The sequence below is a fragment of the Marmota flaviventris genome, chromosome 18 (genome assembly GCF_047511675.1).
Source record: "Marmota flaviventris isolate mMarFla1 chromosome 18, mMarFla1.hap1, whole genome shotgun sequence".
NCBI lineage: Eukaryota > Metazoa > Chordata > Mammalia > Rodentia > Sciuridae > Marmota > Marmota flaviventris.
The window spans coordinates 30,512,665-30,533,738 of record NC_092515.1 but is presented as its reverse complement, the minus strand read 5'-3'; the positions used below and the strand labels follow the sequence as shown (position 1 = coordinate 30,533,738).

The 21,074-nt window shown below is 57.1% G+C and overlaps 1 protein-coding gene across 1 annotated transcript in view; it reads left to right on the top strand.

Moving 5' to 3' along the window:
* The window catches only part of Znf423 (zinc finger protein 423), a 318,207-nt gene that overhangs the window by 287,206 nt on the left and 9,927 nt on the right, over window positions 1-21,074 (top strand). The window contains exons 6-7 of the mRNA XM_027939114.2: window positions 3,538-3,669; window positions 5,117-5,232. Of these exons, the coding sequence (XP_027794915.1) occupies window positions 3,538-3,669; window positions 5,117-5,232 (248 nt within the window). The remainder of the gene's footprint in view (window positions 1-3,537; window positions 3,670-5,116; window positions 5,233-21,074) is intronic.

Genomic DNA, 21,074 nt, shown 5'->3' with positions numbered 1-21,074 from the left:
CCGGGGCGGAGGGCCTGGGAGCCCCCAGACAGCTTTGTCACACTGCTGCCAGGTGTCCGCGGCGCCCGCGAGCTTATATAATTCAGGGAAGTGACTCTCCTCCGAGGGTGCCGCTGTCGTCGGACCCCGCGCCTTGGGACGCCTGGAGAGGTTGTCAGCGCAGGCGGGGAGGGAGCGATGGAGGTGGCGGGTCCTCTCCATATCCGCGGGTTGGCTCGTACTGGGTCACGGGCGTTGGAGGAGTGTTTGTCACACTAACTAGGGCAGCCCCTCTCCGCCTCCCCGCCCTCCCCCCAATTTCCTGGATGGCTTTCTAGGCGGAGGTGCACCATAATGGACACCCGAGGGAGTCCCCGCGTCCCCCAGCAGTGGGGAGAAGGCCTCCGCTTCAGGGAGATTTGCAGATCACGAGGTCTTGCCTGGGTGGGAGAGGTTCCCAGATCCGCGGGAACCCCTCAGGCTTCCTCCTTGTCCCCCGACTTTCACTTTGCGCGCGTTTTATTGCTCCTCCCCCTCCCCCAGGTCTGACTCTCTGAAGCACCTGGGGGAGAGCGGGGAAGGGGTCCCGAGGCGCTCGATCGTCTGCTGGGCTCTTGATCTAATTAGCCCGGAACCTACTCTGACACCGGCTCGGGGCTGTGATTTGCGTAAACGCAGCAGCCGCTCCGGCCCGGCCCCGCGCGCGCTCCGGGCCGCCTGACTGTGCACATATTTATGAACGTGGGCGCGGGGCGGAGCTGCCTTTATGAATCAGAGGGGATCGGCTGATGAATTGCTCGGCACTTGGCGAGCGGAAAGTGACTGTCAGACATGATTTCTCTGATTTATAAGTTGCAGGAGCCTTCTTTGTCCTCTCGGTGTTTGTATATCAGACGGGCAGGTCTCCATTCCCAGCCAAGCGGTTAAAGGGCCCCGCTCAGCAGAGAGCGGTAAATCCTGGGCTGCCGACTGGGCCCTGGAGCCAGCCTTGGCCGGGCAGAGAGGCCTGGCCCCGCACCTCTCCACTCGGCTGTTTCCCCAGCACCTCCCGCAGATGAACCCAGGCGGGGCCTGATGCTTGGGGAGCCACAGGAGCATAGAGCCTTGTCCTTGCCCTCCGTCTAGCTGCCCAGGGTCAGGACATGGTGAAATGATTCAGGATCACTGTGCCCATCCAGGGACAGTGGTGCACAGCAGTCAGGGAAGGCAGCCTGGAGGTGGTGCGAGAGGCGGAGGGCGGGTATACATGCGTATGAGCATGGTTTTGGGTCCTGTTCTGAGCACCACTGACTGTGTTACCTTAGCAAGTGGGTCTCCTTCTCTGAACCCATTATATCTTCCTAGATATAATTTCCTGGCAAGCGGGGTCATTTCTTTCTTTTTATTTTTTTATATTTAGTTTTTCAGTTGTAGTTGGACACCTTTTGTTTTATTTATTTATGTGGTGCTGAGGATCGAACCCAGGGCCTCCCACGTACTGGGCAAGCTCTACCCTGAGCCACATCCCCAGCCTGCAAGCGGGGTCATTTCTAAGGGCCAGGTTGTCATTTCCAGACGCCCCCTGTCTCACGAATGGCCAAGAGTTGTTGACCTTCTAATAGGGAGGCCACCCTGAGGTGGCATCTCCCTTGCTCAATCATTCCCTGAACCGCTTCTCCGAGCCCACCTCTGAGAAGGGCAGGGGATGCATTGGGGGGTCTTTGGAGGCCTCTCCCCGACACTGGAGGCCATCTCTAATTATGCTCGGCGTCTCTCCACGGGCGAGGAGGACGTGCACCAGGCCTGTGTGTAGGCGTGCTGAGCCCGCCCCCGTGTCCCAAAACTTGTCAATGAAATCCTTTTCTGCTCGTCTAAGTGGAAGGTCTGTTTGCGTCTCTGCCGGAGCGTGTGGCCTAGTTGCGGGGCTCGGGGGGCACGGCCAACGCCCGGCAGATTCCAGCCAGTGGGCTCCGCGGCGCAGCCCACCTGCGCGCCTGGGTCTGCGCACCTCTGCGGTGGGCCGCGGGGGTGGGGGCGGCTGGGCCGGGGGATGCCTGCTGTCCCTGCCAGCCTCTGCCAGGGCCTGGGGACCCAGGGACTCACCAGGAGCCTCAGCCCATCTGTGTTTGCGTCTTGCCACTGGCAGAGCCCCTCTGCTCTCTGATTCTTGCCTTTGAGGGCAAATCTGAGCACCTGGCACCTTTGGTGAGACTGGATCCCTGGGGCAGTCAGGAGAGGGCTCTGTCCTTGGCCGTCCCAGATAACACTTCCTGCCAATACTGAGGCGCCCAGCAATACACGTTGATTGAGTGCTTGCTGTGTGCTGGGGGCTGCTTACATGTGTTAACTCATTTAATTTTAAAATCAACTGTAAGAGCAAGGCTGCTATGGAGTGTGTCTGCAAAAGGAAACGGAGGCACAGAGAGGTTATGTAACTTGACCAAGATCACCCAGTACATGACTGAACCCTTTCCTATCATGGCTGATGCAGTGTTCAAGCAGGAACTTCCCTTCACCTGCTGCTGACCACGGGGCCACGCCTGGGGTCTCTCCATCCCCTCACAGCTGTGAGTCGAGGACTCAGGTGTCCTCATTACACTGAGCATTAATTAATGCCTGGGGCATGCCGCAGGGAGGAAGAAAAGCCAGGATTTGAACTCATCTCTGTTTGGTTCTGGGCAGAGGGGCCGGGCCTTGGCTCTGGGCCTCTGTAATGTTGGCACGATGCTGCTGCTCGGCATGCTCGCTTCTCCGGGCACCTGTGAGGGAAGGTGTGGGGTCGCAGAAGCTCCCAGGAGGGGAGATGGAGCCGAGTTCTGGTTTGAAAGCAGGATGGGGACTTTGCCCAGCCTCCACGATCCACTGGGTAGGCCATCTGTTTCCAAAAGGAGAGAGCGAGCGAGAGCGCATTCTGCTTGTTGCGACATCTTCCAGTGGCTGCCTGTCACTCACCCTGGAGTCTCCAGAGGCTGCCAAGGCCCTTCGCTATGTGCACCTCGGGCCTCACCCCCCGGCCCTCCCTGGTCCTTGAGTTCCAGGCACAGCAGTCCTCTTGCTCCTCCCCAGCAGGCCCCACCCCTCTGTCAGAGTGCACCCCACTTGCTCCCGTCACCCCGTCATGCTCTATTGTAGACTGTTCACCCCCCACCAGAATGGGGGCAAGGACGATATCTCGTTAGTTCCTCAAAGCAACCCAAGCAAAGCTCCTGGCACGTAGTACACACTCAATAAATAGCTGATTGTGTTTTTAAAATCCTGTTGGACTCCTTTCTCCTTCCAATACCCCTTTCCAAAGTGACTTGGTCTCAGAACTCAAGCTGTTGGACATGGCCTGCAACTAGCCGAGGAAATCATGGCCAAGGGCACCTTCAAGAGCCAGATATTGGACCCAGCCCCCTGGAGTGTGCAGGCCTCTGGGGGCTGGACCGTCAGAGCCAGGATGGATCTGGGGTCGGTGGCCCTCCCAGAGGCCTGGTGCTGGGGGTGGAGAGAGGTGGTGCCGGGGGCTCAGGAGCCTTGTGGGCTCCCGCGGGGGCTGTGGCCTGCAGCGGTGCTGACAGCTGTGGCTTCTCCTTGCAGAGGAAGGCATCAACCACGAGTGTAAGCTGTGCAACCAGATGTTCGACTCCCCGGCCAAGCTCCTGTGTCACCTCATCGAGCACAGCTTCGAGGGCATGGGTGGCACCTTCAAATGCCCTGTGTGCTTCACAGGTAAGGCGCCATGTGTGCGTGGCAGGGAAGCCGGTGGGGACAGGGATCCCAGCCGGGGCTGCCTGTCCCCTTTGCAGCAGGCACCAGAGGGGGGTCCCCAGAGCCCCTGGCCCCCTGTTCTGCCTCCTTCCTGCAGAGCTGACCCGCCACCCTCCACTCAGGCCCTCTGGCCTCTCCTCCAGGGGACCGGGGGACGTTGCTGGCATGTGCCTCGCCTCTGCCCACAGCTGCTGGGAGAACCTGGTCCACCTGCCCACTGTCGCCGCCTGCCCTTCCTGGCCCCCCACTCCTCTCCCAGAGCCTCCGGCTCATCATCCAACACCCGGGGCCTCCCCCTCGCACACCCTGGCTCCCCGTCCCCGGCCTCCCCAGCTCCCTGTCCCAGCCCAGGCTTATCCATGCTCCAGGCTGGAGGGGTCAAGGGCAGCTCTGCTGGCCAAGTCCCCAGCCCCCAGCCTGGCCGCCCGCCCGGGAGAGCGGCTGTCCCAGCCCGAGGCGAGTCTCAGGGGCTCTGCCGGCCCCCTGCTGGAGCCCAGATGGCAGCCGGTGTGCACGGGGATCCTGGCCTTCCCCTGCCTCCCCCGACATCTGCCGTCTGCCACCACGGGAAGCCCACCCTGGGGAGGGCGCCTGGCGGGAGGGTGTCTCTGAAGCGCTCACCTCCCAGACGCACAGCTGCTTCAGGGCCGGGCCGCCTCGGGACGTATGCCACCTGGAAGCCAGGGCTGTGACCCGCTCCGTGACAGGCCTGGGGAGGGGGCTGTGCACCTCTGGGGCTCTCGGGAGTCCTGGAGCACCCGGGTGCCCTCTCCCCTCCTGCTTGGAGGATGCCACAGCAACCTCAGCAATAAAAAGAGTCCCTCGTGTTGGGCAGGCAGCTTCTTGTGCCAGACCCTGTGCTAAGCTTATTTAATTATCTCAGCTCTGTCACCTGCTAGCAAGTGACTTTGGACAAGTATTTAATATTCCTGGTGCCTCAGTTTTCTTGTCCATTAAATGGGGATAAGAACAGTACCTGCTTTAAGGTCTGTGAGGTATTCGAAGAGCTCACACATGGAAGACATCTGGCCGATGAAGACAGGGGCACATCTATTGGCCTCACTATGCGCTTGGTCATCTTTGAAGTGCTTTATGAATATTCATGTGATCCTCCCAGCCACCCAGGGAGGTACATACAATAATAATAATGAGCTCCATTTTTTGAATGAGGACCTGAAGCCCAGAGAGGTTAAGTGACTTGCCCAAGGTTGCACGGTTTCCAAGTGGCGGAGCTCAGCTTATCTAGCTCGAAGTCCTCTGGGAGGTGCCGGTCATATTCCCTGTGGCACTGTCTGGCCAATGGTGTCTGTGCCTGGGTGATCCCTACCTGTGCGTGGTGTGGGGCAGCTGCCGGGGTGGCTGGGCGGGTGTCCCGCGTGCGGCCTCTGATGGCCACTTCCGGGTGCAGTCTTTGTCCAGGCCAACAAGTTGCAGCAGCACATCTTTGCCGTGCACGGGCAGGAGGACAAGATCTACGACTGCTCGCAGTGCCCGCAGAAGTTCTTCTTCCAGACGGAGCTGCAGGTGAGCGCCGCCCCGCGGCACCCGCCCCTCCTGAACACAGTGTCTTGGGTTCAGTCAAGAGGTTGGGGGCTTGTGCTTGGGGCCACCCCGACTGTGAGAGCAGCAGGCAGCCGGGGGTGTGACCCTCCTCAGGACAGCCTGACCCCACAGCAGGCCCAACCCGCAGCAGGAGTCCCACAGTCAGGCTGCTCCTGTGACAAGTCCCCTCCACTCTGGGGGTTCCATTTCCCCACTTTGTTGCATGATGCTATTTGACTGGCTTTGGCTCTGGGACTGGTGGCCCGTGTGGGTGGGGCCAGGAGTTTGGGGGCCCTCACCTCCATCCAGGAAAGTCGGGACATCCAGTTGGCACCAGCTCAGAGAAGAGGCATCCGCCACAGGTCCTGAGGCTCTGTGGCCCTCAGATGGGACGCGGTGGCCATGACCAGTTCCTCGGACCCCCATGTAGAATCTGCAGTAGCCGAGGGGACCCCTGGGAGGGTCCTCAGCAGGCACCTGCAGCCCCCTCCTTGTGTCCTGTGGGTCCTTCTCGCCTGTTACTGGTTTTCTGAGGACTGAGATCTGAGCCCAAGGAAAACCACTTTCTCTGTTGGTTTTTGCAAGAAATTGAGCCCCTGGACGAGGTCATGTGTGCACCAGGAACACCGCACACGCACACAGCACGGCACACAGGGGACAGTCCCCACGTTTACTCCCCCCCACACACAAATGTCACCGGCCTACAGCAACACCACAGAGGGACGCTGCAGCCCCCAAAGTCCACACTGCCACCCCGGGGACCGTGTGGGTGGACACGGAAGTGGGGTGCAGTCCCTTGCGGCCAGCGCAGGGCAGGGCAGGCTGTAGCGGCTTCCTCTGGATCTCTGGGGCTACGACAGTGGCTTATTGGTTGCTTGTGTGACGTGACGGGCAGGTGGCACTCATTCCATAACCTGGACTCACGGAGGGTCCCTGCCCGTTCACGTTTCCATGGTCACCGAGACCAGGAGGAGAGTGAGGTGGGGACAGCAGAGCCAGCTCTCCAGGCTTCCCAGGGAGGTGACGCACGTCCCCTCCTCCCAGCCGTGGCCCCTCCAAGGGGCCCCCTGCCTGGACAGGGAGGGGCACTGGCATTGGTCAACAGCCCTAGGGACTCCCACACACTGGGGCCCACAGGATGTCACGCAGCAAACCCCCCCAGCCCCCAGGAGTGTATGTCAGACCTGGTGACCCTCTGGGGTCACCATCATTTGGGGGGCAACAGTGGTGGCCACTCTGGGGTGGGAGCAGGGCAGCTGTGGCCTCTCTGATCCACCAGAGCCCACCTACGCGGCCAGGCCCTGCTTGGCTGGCGCAGCCTCACCTGAGGGACTGGGAACAGGCCCACAACGCGCACAGAGCCGGTCACCACCCACATGGTCGGCCATGTCTCCACAGGAGGCCCCGTGCCAGGACTGGGCACAGCCTTCATCTCTGACCTTGAAAAGCCCACCGGCATTTTTTGGCTGGAAACTTCGCTTCTTATCATCCTTTGGGCAGCCCTCTGAGCTCCCAGACGTTCTCGTATGGTTTGTGCGACCTTCATTCTGTTGTCATATTATGGGACAGAATTAGGGACCCAGTTACGCAAACCCGGCCCCCTCTGCTGTGTCCCCCTCAGATCCACACAGTGAGGCTGTGTCTCTGGGCTGAGGACACATGAGGGACCGTGAGGACTAGGGCCAGCTCCTGGTCTGCATCCTGCCCTCCAGGAAGCCTCTGGCCTCCCACGCTGGCCACGCCCGTCCTCTCCTGCCTGCCCCACTGTGTGGTCCCACTACCAGGACAGGCCTCTTAAACCCCATCAGGACAGGCCTCTTAAACCCCATCAGGGCCTCTCAGCTACGCGTCACTTACACCCTGGACTTGGTCCTCCTCCATCGTCCCAGGCACCAACCGAGGGATGACTGAGCTTCTCTTGGTTGGCTTTAAGGTGTCCCCCTGCCGTTCCGGAGCCTCCGCGTGGCGGTGGCGGAGTGGGATGTGGTGAAGCTGCAGGGCACAGACTCCATCCCCCTGGGCTCCGCCTGCTTGGGCTGGGGACCAGCCTGACCCAGGAACGGCTCCTGTGAGCTGGCGATTTCCTGGGTCACCCTGTTCACTTTTAAGTCCGACACTCAAATGCCGAGAACCTCACTCAATTACAGCCTTAACGAGTCACTATTTGTGCAATTAATGATTTTAATTACAGACCATTTAAATGGGGGAATGTTGTAGCATCGCCAAATCCATGCAAACAACGGCTCTCGTTGAGTAACTTGAATGGCAATTTTCTGGGTTTGGGAGGAGGGTTTTCAGCTGAGGTTTCACTGTCATTGCACTGAGGCTGGGGCTGCAGGCCCTGTAGGGTGGAAAGGAGAGGGTGACGTGGGAGGGTTTGTGAGGCCGCAGGAGAAAAGACCCAGCCGGAGCTCCTGTCTTGCTAGGGCCTGACCTGGCACCTTTGGCCCTATGTCACTGGAGGTCATGTAGGGAGACCCTGGGAAGCCAGTGTTGGTGAGCACAAGGGACTGTGGCCAGAGGTCTTAAGGAGATGCACAGCTTAGGACTGAGCTCACCAAAGGACCAGAAAGAGCTGCTGTGGGGATAAGAGTATCAGAGGCGCGATTGGCCCCCAGCTGGCTTGTCCTGTCGACTCTAGACTTTCCTAGGAGGCATTCACAGGAGCAGGGTGGCCAGGATGAGGGAGGTGCCAGCCCTGATGGATTCTGAGTTCAGCTTGTTCTGCCTAAAAGACTGAGATTAATTCAAAGGACTCTGACAAACTGGGGCATGGTTTTAGCAAAGTGATTAGGAACACGAGAGGGAGTCATGTTTTGGTGCTCATTTGCTTAAAGCATGTATGTGGAGGGCCCACAGTGTGTCCAGCACTAGGTCTAAAAGTGAGAAGACAGTGGCGAAAGAGACATCGTGGGCCTGTGTTCTATAGTGGTTGAGAGACACTTTGCAGTAATGATCAATGACGGGAAGAAAATGGGTCCGAGCATGTCAGGAGGGGGCTAGTCACCCCTTGGTGAGTATGGTCAGGGAGAGCCACTCTGAGGAGGTGGTACTGGACCTGAGACTCGAATGTGAGCAGACAGGCAGTATGGAGGAGCACCATCAGTACAAAGGCCCTGTGGCTAGCGTGAGGCAGAGTGCGGCTAAAGCCCGCAGTAGGGAGAGGCAGATGGAGTCCAGGTCATGGGAAGAAGTGTAAGGCATTGAAGGAATTGGTTTTTTTTTTTTTTTTTTTTTGGTTTTTTTGTTTTTTTCTATCCCCATTGTGATAAGAAACCAAGCAGGGGACAAACTCAGGACAGCATTGTTTGTGGGTTTCTTATAAAGTTAAACATGCACTTACTGTGTGAGCCAGTGGTCCATTCCCAGGTGTTTGCCCCTCAGAAAGGAAAGGGTGGGACCACCCATGCCTCTAGGTGAGCAGAGACAGCAGCTTGATGTGTCATGGCCCTGCACAGAAGCCACCTGGTTGTCCTCCCCTGATGAATGGGTAACAGACGTGTGGATGTGGTCCGTTCCTACAACAGGCGACTGCTTGACAGTGCAAAGCACCCGTGGATACGTGTAGTGACGTGGACACGTTTTAAATGCCAAGAGGAAGGAGCCAGATTCAAAAGGCTCCATGCTGTGCGTTCTCTTGACTTGACATTCTAGAAAAAAAGAGAATTCTATCAGGACAGAGGGGTAGTTGTCAGGGCCATAGGTGGGGGATGACGGGGGGAGACTGAGCAAGGTCTGTGTGAGCGCTCCACCCCCACTCCTGTCCTTGCACGGAGGCCACATCCTAGGGACCGGCCCCCGGTCAGCCTGTGGGGATTGCCGAGCCTCAGGGACCTCCCAGGAGACTGTCCTGGGTGGATCTGGGAGAGGAGGATGGTGCATTGTGGGAGAAATGCTGGGACACCTGTCTTCAAGCGCTCGACGCTCTGTGGGGTGGAGCGATTTCCCTGCACACCTCGGGTGGCCCTGCGAATTTGGGAGGGGCCAGACACTCAGGACGCAGATCCCGGTCCCTGCTGATCGTGGTGCGGGCATCACTCTCTGGAGTCACCCTGAGCCACAAAGGGAATTCGGCTGTAGGTGAGCAGGTGTGGCCTCTAGATGCCAAGAGCAAGAAGTGACATTGAGTTTTGGTGGTCCTGTTCCCAGGAGCCAAGTGTCACTTAAGCGAGACAGGGCCACCAACCTCCTGCCCCTCTCTGCTCCCGTTAACTCTGCTGAGACAGACCCCCTGGTGTTTCCGGGAAGGGGTGGCCACAGGTGGCCCAGAGACCCTGATTACAGGTGGTGGCGGGTTCCAGAGGCCTGGAGAGGGAATCGGAAGCTGAGCGGTGGCCAGCTGTCCACCCTGGCTCCAGTGAGCTGTTGTGGCACGCAGGGGCCACACAACGTGAAGCAGCAGGAGGAGGAGCACAGGCCACGCAGGCAGCACAAGTGTCCCCGACGTGGAAGGCGCGAGGATTCCGTGGCACAAGCGCATTTGTCCAGATCCTGCAGAGCAGGAAGCAGGGGGCACAGGCTTTGTGGGAGCAGCCCTGAGTTGAAGCCTTGTCCTGGGCTCACCTGTGCCTCGGTTTCCTCATCTGCAAAATGGGGGTGTTGAAGGTTCCTCCATCTAGGTTACACTGGATAAGGCCCTGGGCACGGGGGCCGGTTACTCTTCAGGCACTTGGAGGATCAGGTGGCTTTTTAGGGCTTCCCCCACTTGGAGTTGGCTGTGATTTCTGGCCTGAGTTTGAACAAAGTGAAACTCTGAGTCCTTCCTGAGGCAGCCCAGCCTTGGACACCCAGCACCCGGCTGGGGGAGCAGCTGGGTCTCCAGAGTAGCATGGCAAGGGGGAAGGGGTGTGGAGCGGGACCCTCCACTTCTCCTGGCCAGGCCCTCTTTCTCCAGACCCGGGGAAGGGCAGTGTGGAGATTCGATTGGGGTGTAAACAACCCAGCAAGTATCAGGGCTTGTGTTTCCAGCCGCAGGGCTCAACAGATGAAGGCCTGCGGCCCTGTGGGCCCCTTGCCAGGGGTAAGCCGACCTGAGGGGAGGGGCGACCTCTCCCCACACAGCCCAGCTGCCTCTGGATCCCCGGGACGCTTCTCCCCCTCCTAAGAGCCCCAGGTTCTTCCCGTTCTTCACCACCTGCTCTTCCCCACCCCTGAGGGGACACGGCAGGGAATATGCTGCTAGCCGTCCAAGTTAGTGGCTGGTGGGTAAGTCCGAGCAACGCGACAAGACCCAGGCCTGACCTCCTCCACCCCCAGGTCTCCATCTGGGCCAGGCCTAGTCCCAGCACCTTGCATGAAGGGTCTCAGCACAACCAGAAAGCAGGTACCTTATCCCTGGGATGGAGATGGACGCTGAGGCTCTGAAAAGGTCTGGCAGCTCGCTTGAGGTCACAACCAAGTGGCAGAGTGGCGTCCAAAGCCAAATTTGTCTTTGCCACGGAGGCAAACAGAAACCCTCCAAAGTTTAAGTAAATTGCCATTTATATGAGCTAATAGATTTAAATGAGGCCTGCAGTGCTGAACTATAAAAAGCCTCCGTTGTCAGGGGACCCAGGAACTATTTTAGTAGTTGGGCCAAGCAGGTAGCACGAGTGGCAGTAACAGGGGATGCAAAAACATGTGCTCCTGGGTGAGCCCCGTGGAAACAGTGGAAACGCCCCGGGCCCCTGGGCCGGTTGTCAGGCGCCGCCCTGCACAGGAGCCGGGGGCGGGGACCTCGTGCTTCCAGCGCTGCCTCCTTCCAGCCCTTTGTGGAAGCCTGCGACTCGCTGGCTGTGGTGGGGAGGAAGCCTTGACCCAGAGAAAGGTCTCTGGCTTGCCGGGCCTGGTGGGGGTAGCTGGCCTGGGCGCTAGGAGTCCCTGGCAGGTGCACTCGTGCACGCATGCGCGCCACTCCCTCCTGGCCGGGCTGGGCAGGGCAGTGCGGGCCTGCTCCACACCTGGAGCTGGACCCCCTCGCTCACAGGGCCCGGCCCGGGGCCGCCAAGCGGCCAGCCCAGCATCCAGCCCAGCATCCAGCCCAGCATCCAGCGGGCGCGCTTAAAGGATTAGCTCTCGCTGCTCGCTTGTCTGGGCCTGATCACGCCGCTTCCAGCTAAATGATTACAATTGATTAAAAGCAGAGCGAGGTCTTCCAACAGGCAGCCCTTCCGAGGGCAAGTGGCCCGCCAGGCTGGATCCTGGTACCCAGCCAGGGGCGGGCTCTGAGCTCCTCCTGACCCTGCCTGCTCCGCCCCGGAGAACGCTGGGCTCCACCCTCCCCCTACTTTCTTTTTTTTAAATTATTTTTATTTTTATTTTTTTAAAATTTGTTTTAATTGCACACGACAGTATAATGACCTTGACATATCATACATTTGAATCAGATGGGATGTCATATCTCATTTTTCTGAGTGTACAGGTTGCAGAATCACATTGGTCATGCATTCACATATATACACACAGTAATAGTAATGTCTGCTTCATTCTCTCCACCCCACACACCGGGTACTGGCAACACTGCAGGGCTGGTGACATGGCAGGGCACTGGGATAGAACTGGGAAATCAACAGAGCTGACCTTCTAGGACCATGTGTCAGTAAATACATGAACTAGGTAATTGTCGATTATAAAATTTGGAAGTAAAACACTGTTTTAACTGGAGGTGAGGGTGTGAGTGCTGGGGCAAGGGTGCGGGAATATTATGGGTTTCATTGGATTGGGTGGTCAGGAAAGCTTTTCCATTGAGTCCTGAAGAGGAGAAATAGCCAGTTTAGGGAAGAACTGAGGGATCCTCCAGGAAAGGAGAGAGCCAGGGGAAAGGCCCTGAGGCACAGACACACATGAGCTGTTCCAGGAACGGAATAAAGGGCAGTGGGACTGGAGTGGGTCTAGTGAGACAGGTGGCAGCGGCCTTTCTGCTGCATTCTGCTGGGCTAATCTCGCTTCAGCTCTTCAGAGGTCTCGCTGGAGGCTTCCTGGACACGTGTGTGACTGCTCGCCCTGGTGCTGAACACCCTTCCCCTCTGCTTCAGCCCATTCCAGGTGCCCTGCTCTGAGAAGCCCCCTCCATCCTCTCTCCTTTGGCTTTTCCAGTCCTTGACTTAATCCCTCCCCCTTTACCAACATGGATTACAAGTGATTTGATTTCCCACCCCAGTGTAGATATTTGAAGGTTGAAGTCTCCCTCTGTTGTAGATTCATCTATCCACCTGTCTCTTCATCCACCTATTGATCTATCCATTTACCCATCCATCTATTCATGCATCTCTTATCCATCCACCCATCTCTCCACCTGTCCATTCATCCATCTATCTATCCATCTATTCATCCATTCACCTCTCTCTCTACCTGTCTATTCATTCATCCATCTGTCTCTCTACCTGTCTATCCATCATCCACCAACCACCCATTCATCCATCCACTTATTCATCGATTCATCCATCCATTCATTTATCCACCTGTCTCTCCACCTGTCTATTCATCCATCCATCATCCATCATCCATCATCCATTCATCCATCCATCATCCATCCATTTATCCTTCTATTCATCTACCCATCCATCCGTGCCTATTCATCCATCCACCTGTCTATTCATCCATCCATCCATCCAACAGGGGTGTGCGTTCTTCTTTCTTGAGCTCACACACAAATAGGGAAAGTAGAAAAAGAAGGTGGGGTGCAATCTACAGACTCTGGGAAACCATCTTGAAAACCTCTGGTCCTGGGGCTGAGGCTGCAGCTCAGTGGCAGAGCGCTTGCCTGGCTTGTGTGAGGCCCTGAGTTTGATCCTCAGCACCATATAAAGATAAATAAATAAAGGTGTTGTATCCATCTACAACTAAAAAAATATTTAAAAAAAATAAAGCCCCCTGGTCCTTGTAGATGAGCAGTGGGGGAGCCGGCTTCCTTGCCTCTCTGCACGACCACTGTCAGATCACGGGGTAATTATAACTAATAGTAATTAAACAGTGAGCCTGCTCTAGGCACGCACTTGGCATTTGGCTCTGGCTGCACTTTCTGTAGGTAGCAGTATCTTCCTCCGTCCTGCTTTGGAGTGGCCCAGTCCTCGTCACCTCAGCAATGCAGGGAGAGCAGGGCCTCTCCCCGGGGGACAGCAAGGACAGTTCCTGGGAGTCAGATTGTTATTTCCACTAGAGCTGGCCACTCTTGAGGCCAGAGGCCCAGGAGGCTGAGGCTGGGCGCGATGCCACCCTCCCCCGGCTGTCCCACCCCATTACATTCTCCCCCAGATGGGTTCAGATGCCTCCTCTGTTAATGGGACGAGAGCGGCTGCCTTGGGTTGTGGTCCACGGGCACAAGATGCTTAGACTGGGAGGTTGCTGAGGGCGTTGCACTTGCTGTCCTCCCACTGGGGCAGGAAGCCAGAGCCCAGTCCTGCTCCCGGGAGGCATGGCATGCCCACTCTCTGGGGCCTGCAGCCCTGGCTTCAAATCCCAGCCTCGCTACCAAGCAGCTCTGGGACGTGAGCAAGTTGCTGACCTTCTCTGGGCCTCAGGAGTCTGGGGGCAATGACAGTCTGTTCCCTGTGGAATTCTGAGGGTCTAAAGGCAATGGTACTTTAAAAGCCTCCAGCACCAGGTCTGGCTCAGAGTCAAGCTGGGTATGCAGCAGCCTGTGTGGCCATCGCCAGGGTCATCATGACCGTGGTCTGGGTATCCATGAGCTTGCGGTTCACTTACTCGATTAACTGGACACACAGGTGCTCCGTCTTGCCCACGGGTGTTTTCTGAGACCACGGAGTGCCAGATATGTTCCGGTGGTAGAGACGCAGAGGGCTGCACTAAACCACTCATCTCACACAAGGAGGGGAACAGCACACCAATGAGGACCAAATATTGATGGTCGCTCGTGGTGGACAGTGTTATAGCGCAGCGTTGCGTCATGTAGTGTATCAGTCACGTAGAGCATCTCTAATCTGAAAATCTGAAACTTTCCAAAAATCCAAAAGTTTTTGAGGCCAACGTGACTCTGCAGGTGGAAAATTCTGCACCATGAAATTTTGTTTCCCGTAGGAAGTCATGAAGGATATTATGACGTTACCTTCAGGCAACGCGGGCAGGGTGTGTATGAAGCATGGATGAATCGTGTGTGTACACGTGGGTCCTGTCACCAAGCGCTCTCATGCATGATGTACAAGCTAATATTCCAAAATCCAAAACACTGCCATTCCCACGCATCTGGATAACTCAGCCCGTAATTCGACATCGGACCTCTGCACACAGCATGGCCCCACAGCTGGGCCCCTCAGGGCCCGGGCTTTGTCCCCGCTCACTGAAAGCTGCTGTGTGGCTGGCTGCAGTCTGGGTCTCTGAGCCTTGGTTTATCTGCTGTCCAAGGGGGACAAGGCCTTCCCTGTTCACAGTAAAGTATGACATCATTGTCACCAATGGATGGGCTGAGTGTCCTGAAGGGCTGCATGTGTCTGTTTAGGGGCTATGTACATTTGGAGGAAACCGAGGCAGGCACTGATAATGTGCCTTGTCCTCAGGGAGCCCCGGGCACAGGCCTGGCTCCTCACGGAAGAGCAGTGAAATCGAGACGGCCTTCCCCAAGTGCTCATGGGATCGGACAGCAAGGCCTCACGGGGCGGTCTCAGGGGCCTCCCGAGGGTAGAACCATTGACAGGAAAACTGAGGCTCCCCAGCTTTACACGGCGCTGGGGGACAGAGCCGTATGCCAGGCAGTCTGGCCTGAGCGGGTGTGTCCTCAGCCCTGAATGAGGCCGAGAGTGGAGAGAGCCCTCACAGCCCTTAGCAGCCAAGGCCCGGCTCTCTGTGGACCAGGGTGGGTGGACAGGCCTTGCCTCCCAGAGAGGCCAGTTCCAGAGGACCATATCAGTGCCATGCACTGTGCCCGGGGCACAGGCCACACTGCTCCACACAGCCCTGTATGTGCAGTGGCTGTTCATGGTCACTAGAGATGAGGAGGGGGAACATGGGCATCTGGAAGGGTGGCCTTAAGGCAGAAGCCTGTGCCCAGCTCTGCTCAGATGCCCTCCTGAGCCTCCGGGGTCAGCCTGCCTGAGCAGTGAAGTGTGTTGAGGCCCAGGTGGGGACCGGGGGAGCCTCCCCTAAAGGCCCAGCTCAAAGCAGAGATGGCACTTGGAATCGGCCTCAGGCTGCCTGTCTGCCCATCAGAGCCTGTCATTCATGCCCTAGGGCAGGGGGCCAACCAACTTTAGAGGGGCACCATGCCATCGCGACAGATGGGCACGGGGGAGCTGCCAGGAGCCTCGAGCCCGTGGCTATTGTGTGTGCCTCGAGCCCAGCCCCTCGCCAGCGCGGTCCCAGCCGGGACCAAATGCCTTCAGTTTCTTAGTAACGATGACAATACTAGTAACAGTGGGTGCCACACTGGTTCAACAGCCACAGAAATGTGTACTGTGCAAAGCTCCGCCTGTCACTGACATGGACAAAGAGGACGCCTAGCAAACAGGAAGGACAGGGCGCAGGGCCAGAGGGTGCAGACCTCAGGCTCGCTTCTTGCTGTCAGTGAGCCTTGGGCATCCGGCTGGCTCTCTTCTTGGGGACTCACCACCCTCACCTGAACAGTGGGCCACCAGGACCTTGCTTGGCAGGTGATTGTGGGGAGACAAAATACTGATTGTGAAGGAGGCCCGTGTCCAGTCCCCCCACCCGAGGGGCTGGCAGAGGAGAGCAGACTGGGGGTAGAAGTGGCAGAGCTGATGCCGAGGTCACCATCCCTCTTTTGATGGGAGGGACAGGCTTAGGCACAGAGCTGGTAAGTGGCAGAGCTGAGCTGCAGCCCCGGGCGGGCGGAAGGAGCCTTCCCTGTGGGAAGCCTTTTACATCCATTATCTTATCCTCAGGGCAACCCTGTCCAGCCAGTGCACTTACTGTCCCCGTTTTACAGACAGGAGACCGAGGCCCAGCTGGGCTGTGGCTGAGGTGGGATTTGAACCTGGGCAGTCCGATGCCCTGCGGCCTGAGCTTCAGCCACTGCTGCAGTGCCACCCTGGGCCCCTTTCATCTCGATGAAGCCGGCTACCTCCCACCTCGTCCACGGAGGGGCCAGCTGCCCCCTGCTAGGATGCTGGGCTTCGGCCTGGCTGGAGGCTCTCGGCCCCCTCCAGCTAAGGGAAGAGACCAGGGCGGTCTCGGTGGAAACCCGGATTGCACTCTTTGGTCGGGCAGGAACAATTACTAATGACATTTAGAAAGAAATTAATGATGAGAAATGCAAGTTGGCATTTCAGGAGCGCCAGTCAGCGGCCGCCCGGCAACACTCACAGGAGAGGCGCGGGCTGGGGGCTGGGCAGGTAGAGGAGACGGAGGCGACGGCAGAAAATTAATTTTGCTGTGTCAATAATGAATGTGGGTCTACTTGCTCTGCTGCTGCAGTTTAGACGGAATCAAACCGGCTGGCTGGGGCTTGTCCAGTGCTGCAAGAGAGTCACTGTGTGGCTGTACCATGGGCGAGGGCAGGTGACAGTTTCAGCTTGGTGTCTATTTTAAGTGTCACTTGGGGGGACAGTGGGGTGCGGCTACCACAGGGAACAGCCAGGGGGAAGGAGGTGATAGTCTAAGGATTAGGTCATTTGGGCTTACATCTGAGTGCCACCTCTGACCAGGTAGATACTTAGCAAGCTGCTTTTCCAGAAAGGCTCAGAAAGAGCCTCGGTTTCTTCATCAGTAAAATGGGACCATTGCTGGTTAAAGAGGATGGCATCTGGGGCTGGTGGCCAGGGTCCAGTGCTGACCGGCTCTGTGGCCTCAGGGAGTCAGCCTCCTGGGCCTCAGTGTCCTTACCTAATAAAGGCATTTTGAGGATTGAAGAGTTAATGTATGAAAGTGCTGAGAACAATGTGTGGCACTTACTAACCTCTAGGTAAAAGTTAACCATCGTAATCACGGGAAAACTCCCTTTTTTGAAATATAGTTATTTAAAGGTCTCACAGGTGAACACAGCCTACCTTGATCTACCAGTTTGTGTCAAGATATTTAACAGTTTGCAAGGATCATCTGCTTGTGCCTCAGCAACTGGGGCCACTAGAAGCACTTTAGGGTCACAGAATTTTACAGATTTGCAATCTGAGGCTGGGAACTGGGCGTTAAAGTGGGCAACCAGCAGTGGAGAGTGGGGTTCAGGGTAAGGGTGGGTGTGCATTCTGCCTGTTAGGGTTTGAGTTGTGAATAGGAGAGCTGAGTGGGGGACCCTGCTCTCCTACTCAGTGACAAGACATCCTGACAAAATCAGAGCTGGGTGCATAGCCCCACAAGGCTGCAGCCCTGACCTATGACACTGTCCTTGTCTCCCCCACTTTTATTCTGGATGCTGCTGCATCAAAAGCGTGGGATTGCCACGGTTTTGCATGGACGGTGTTTAGTTAGGACAGTGTGAAGTGACTGTAACGCATTGTAAAACCTTTTATGTGTATGGTCTGGTGAACCTCACGTCAAGTCTGCTAGGTAGACATATTAGCCCCACCTTTAAGATGAGTAAGTGCGTACTTAAGAGAAGGGAAGGCGTAGGGTCACAGAGACAGTGTCTGCCGAGACCAGATCTGAACTCCAGCCTGTCTTCCCTTATACCCACGTATTCCCAGCACATTCCTTCCTCCACCATTCCTCCATCCAACCCTCCCCTCCCCCATCATCCGCCGTCCATCCACCCACCCATCTGCTCGTCACCCGCCAGCTCCTCTCCATCATCAGCAGCACATCTGTCTCCCTGTCCATCAGTACCGAGCATGCTCGTGAGTTGGGAACTGCAGAGCTTTTATGGTCCCTTCCTCGTGTGCTCTTAACCCCACAGTTACCTGCGCCGCTCCCCACCTTAACACGGCGTGCACATGTGCGTACACACTCACACACCTGTTAGTTGAGCGGCACAGGGGTAGAGTCGCTGGTGCTGAAAGGGGAGCCATCCTGTCCTAAAGACCACTTTGTCATGGCGGGCAGGTATGTGGACAGTGACAGTGTGCCCACGGTGTGATTGGCGGCTGAGTGAATTTAGAGGACAGGGAAGGCAGTGTTCTTCGGGCCCAGCCTCCCAGAGCTGGGCAGCCCACAGAACCCCGCCTCCCTGGGGTGGGGGTCAGCCTCTGCCCTTTGCTTTGTGCCGGCTCCGTCTCTGGACCAGCCAGGGTGCACACCTACGTGTTTCACAAGAACCGTGGCCATCATTAACTGTAATCGGTCTCAGCTGCAGTTTTGATCAGTGGTGCATGCACACAATTCATCACAGCAAATTAGGTCCATCTTCGGAACTTCTGGCCCTGCAGCCTGGGGGCCTGTGAGCAAGGGGGGCTGAGCTGTGTGAGCTCAGGGAGCCAATTTGGGGGGTGCTGGGCCATGTTTTCTGAGGGTGACCACCCTCTTCATCAGCGTGGGCAATTTCCTAGAATTTTGAAGACGCAGGAAAGTTTTACTATTAACAATAATTTCTAAGAAAGTAGAATGGATCCGATCAAAGTTTTTTTAGACATCATTTGCAAAACCTAAAAAGCACTGCGTTAGTTCGGGGACCTGAACATACGTGTTCTGTATAATTAGTGACCGTGTGACCTAGATTCTCCAGTGCAGCCCTGATTTTCGAGTATTCCGTCCCCGCTATTGGCTATTTGTCCTGGTTTTCGTTTTGTGAAATGTGCTGCTCTGTGTGGAGCTGGGTTTGCTTGTCGCATTTTGATGAATAAGTAGTGGAAATTATCAAGACCTGAAAAGAGTCAGGAAAAAGAAACCAAGGGGGAAAATTCCCTCCCACCTCAGCTGTTTCCAAGATGGCAAAGTTCCTCACATGTCCAGGGTGCTTCCTGCCCACTTCCTGCCTCCCTACCCTGGAACCCGGGAATGCTCACACATTTCTTCCCAGCAGCCAGCAGGGCCCCGTCCCCTTGGCTTGCCAGTGACCACAGGCAAGGCCTTTCGGCAGCACATCTCAGTGCTCAGGGGCGGGAACCCTGGACCTCCTGAGGGTCTGTGCTTCCATGGCCTGGCACTGGAAGAAGCTGCACCATTGGCCTGCATTGACCACCACTGGTCAGCTCAGGCGTCACAGAGGAAGCCCCTCCACTTCCTGGAAATGAAGATGGTCTTGGAGCCAGTACCCACTAGTGCTTGGCAGGTGGCACTGTGTCCCCTGGGTACTGCAGCTGTCCTCCAGCCAGGCCACCTTGGTCTGTGCAACTTCAGCCCTGGAGCCAGAGACATGGGGCAGCCACCCAGCAAGGGGCCTGAGCCTGGTTATGGTGGTACAGAACGGGCCCCTCTCTCTCCCACCTGACCCGCTTACCCTGGAGGATCCTTCCCACTCTCTTTTTAATTGCAGTCAAAGACACACAGCATAAGGTCTCCCGTGTCACGTATTTTTAAGTGTAAGTTCAGTGGCATCGAGTGCATCCCTAATGTGGGACCATCCCCACCGCCCATCTCCAGAACCTCTTTGTCCTCTCAAACTGAAACTCTGTCCCCGTTAAACACTCCCTTCCCAGTCCCCTTCTCCCGGCCCTGGCAGCCAACATTCGACTTTCTCTGTGAGTTCAGTTCCTCTAGTTGCTTCATATAAAAGGAGTCAAGCATTACCTGTCCCTCCGGCTGGCTTATTCCGCTTAGCGTAGTGTCCCCAAAGATCTCTCCTCCTGGAAAAAAATGATAAAACAGTCTAACATGCCCTGGTGGAGGGGAAACAAAGGGCACTGGGGGAGGAACTTCTTTCTTCCTCTCCTGTCCCTGGCCAGTGGCTGGAGGCTTTGCCTGGCTGCCTAGCTTGCAGGCTTCTAGAAGACTCCTGGAGTCTCTACCAAGTGGGTCTTAGCCAACATTGGGGTACTGTGAGAGCCGAGGGATGACACCCCTGCCTTGCGGTGTCTGTGGCCATGATGGGTAGATGACCAGGTCATGGCAAGCCGAGGAAGGTGCTGGAAGGAACCCTCTGCAGGTGCAGAGCTGTGCCATGCTGGGAGGGCGGGAGGGCCAGGCCGGGGCTGGGCCTCAGAGAAGAGGCTCTGGAACGGGGCTGTGTGGAGCACTGGGCAGCAGGACAGCTGTTGGGAGGGCGGTGGAGGGAGTGGCTGGGGAATTGGGGGAACGGAAGACGGTCACTCAGGCTGAGGGCAGCAAGCACCCAACCTCGCAGGGCCCTCCTGATCCCGGTCAGGATTGGTTCTGGGTGTAGCGGGGACCCAGGAGGGCTCAAGCAGGGACCCTCCCTTGAGGAGACCACATCTGGGCTTCTCGTAGGCACTTGGTTGCTTGGCTTCCCTCTCCCAGGAATATGGACTTCAGGGGGGCCCCCGTGGCCCAGGCGGGTGGGAGTGTCGGAGGGGTCCCCCCAGCAGCGGGGAAGGTTAGTCACGTAGTGTGGGGAGACCCATGCCAGAATCACATGGTCATCCCCTGACACCTTCCCAGCACTGTCATGTAAGGAGTCTGAGTGTTTTTGTGTGTGTGCGTGTGCGTGTGCACGCGCGATTGTGGAGCAGGTGTGGGCCTGGGGGTTTATTGTGGTATCCACACACAAAAAGAGAGAGGGGTGTTCCTGAATGTGTGTATGGGAGGCCACCTGCGTGTGATCATGAGCCATCAGTGAGTATGTGGGGGGTGAGGTGTTCCAAAGGGGTGCCAGTGAGTTTGGGACATGGGGGGATCTGTGAGTTTGTGTATGTGGACGGGAGTGTGAGCTCTGAGTGTGGAGTCCCCATGGCACAGGGTGGGGGGTTGTGTGGGGGACCTGGGAGCAGTCCTGCTTGACTCACTGCTTTCATAAGTGCCTCAAGATGCTGTCCCTCCATACCACTCCTTCCTTCTGCCCCTGGGGACGCTATGGGTCCAGAGGACTCTGGGGCCTTTGGAAGCCAGGA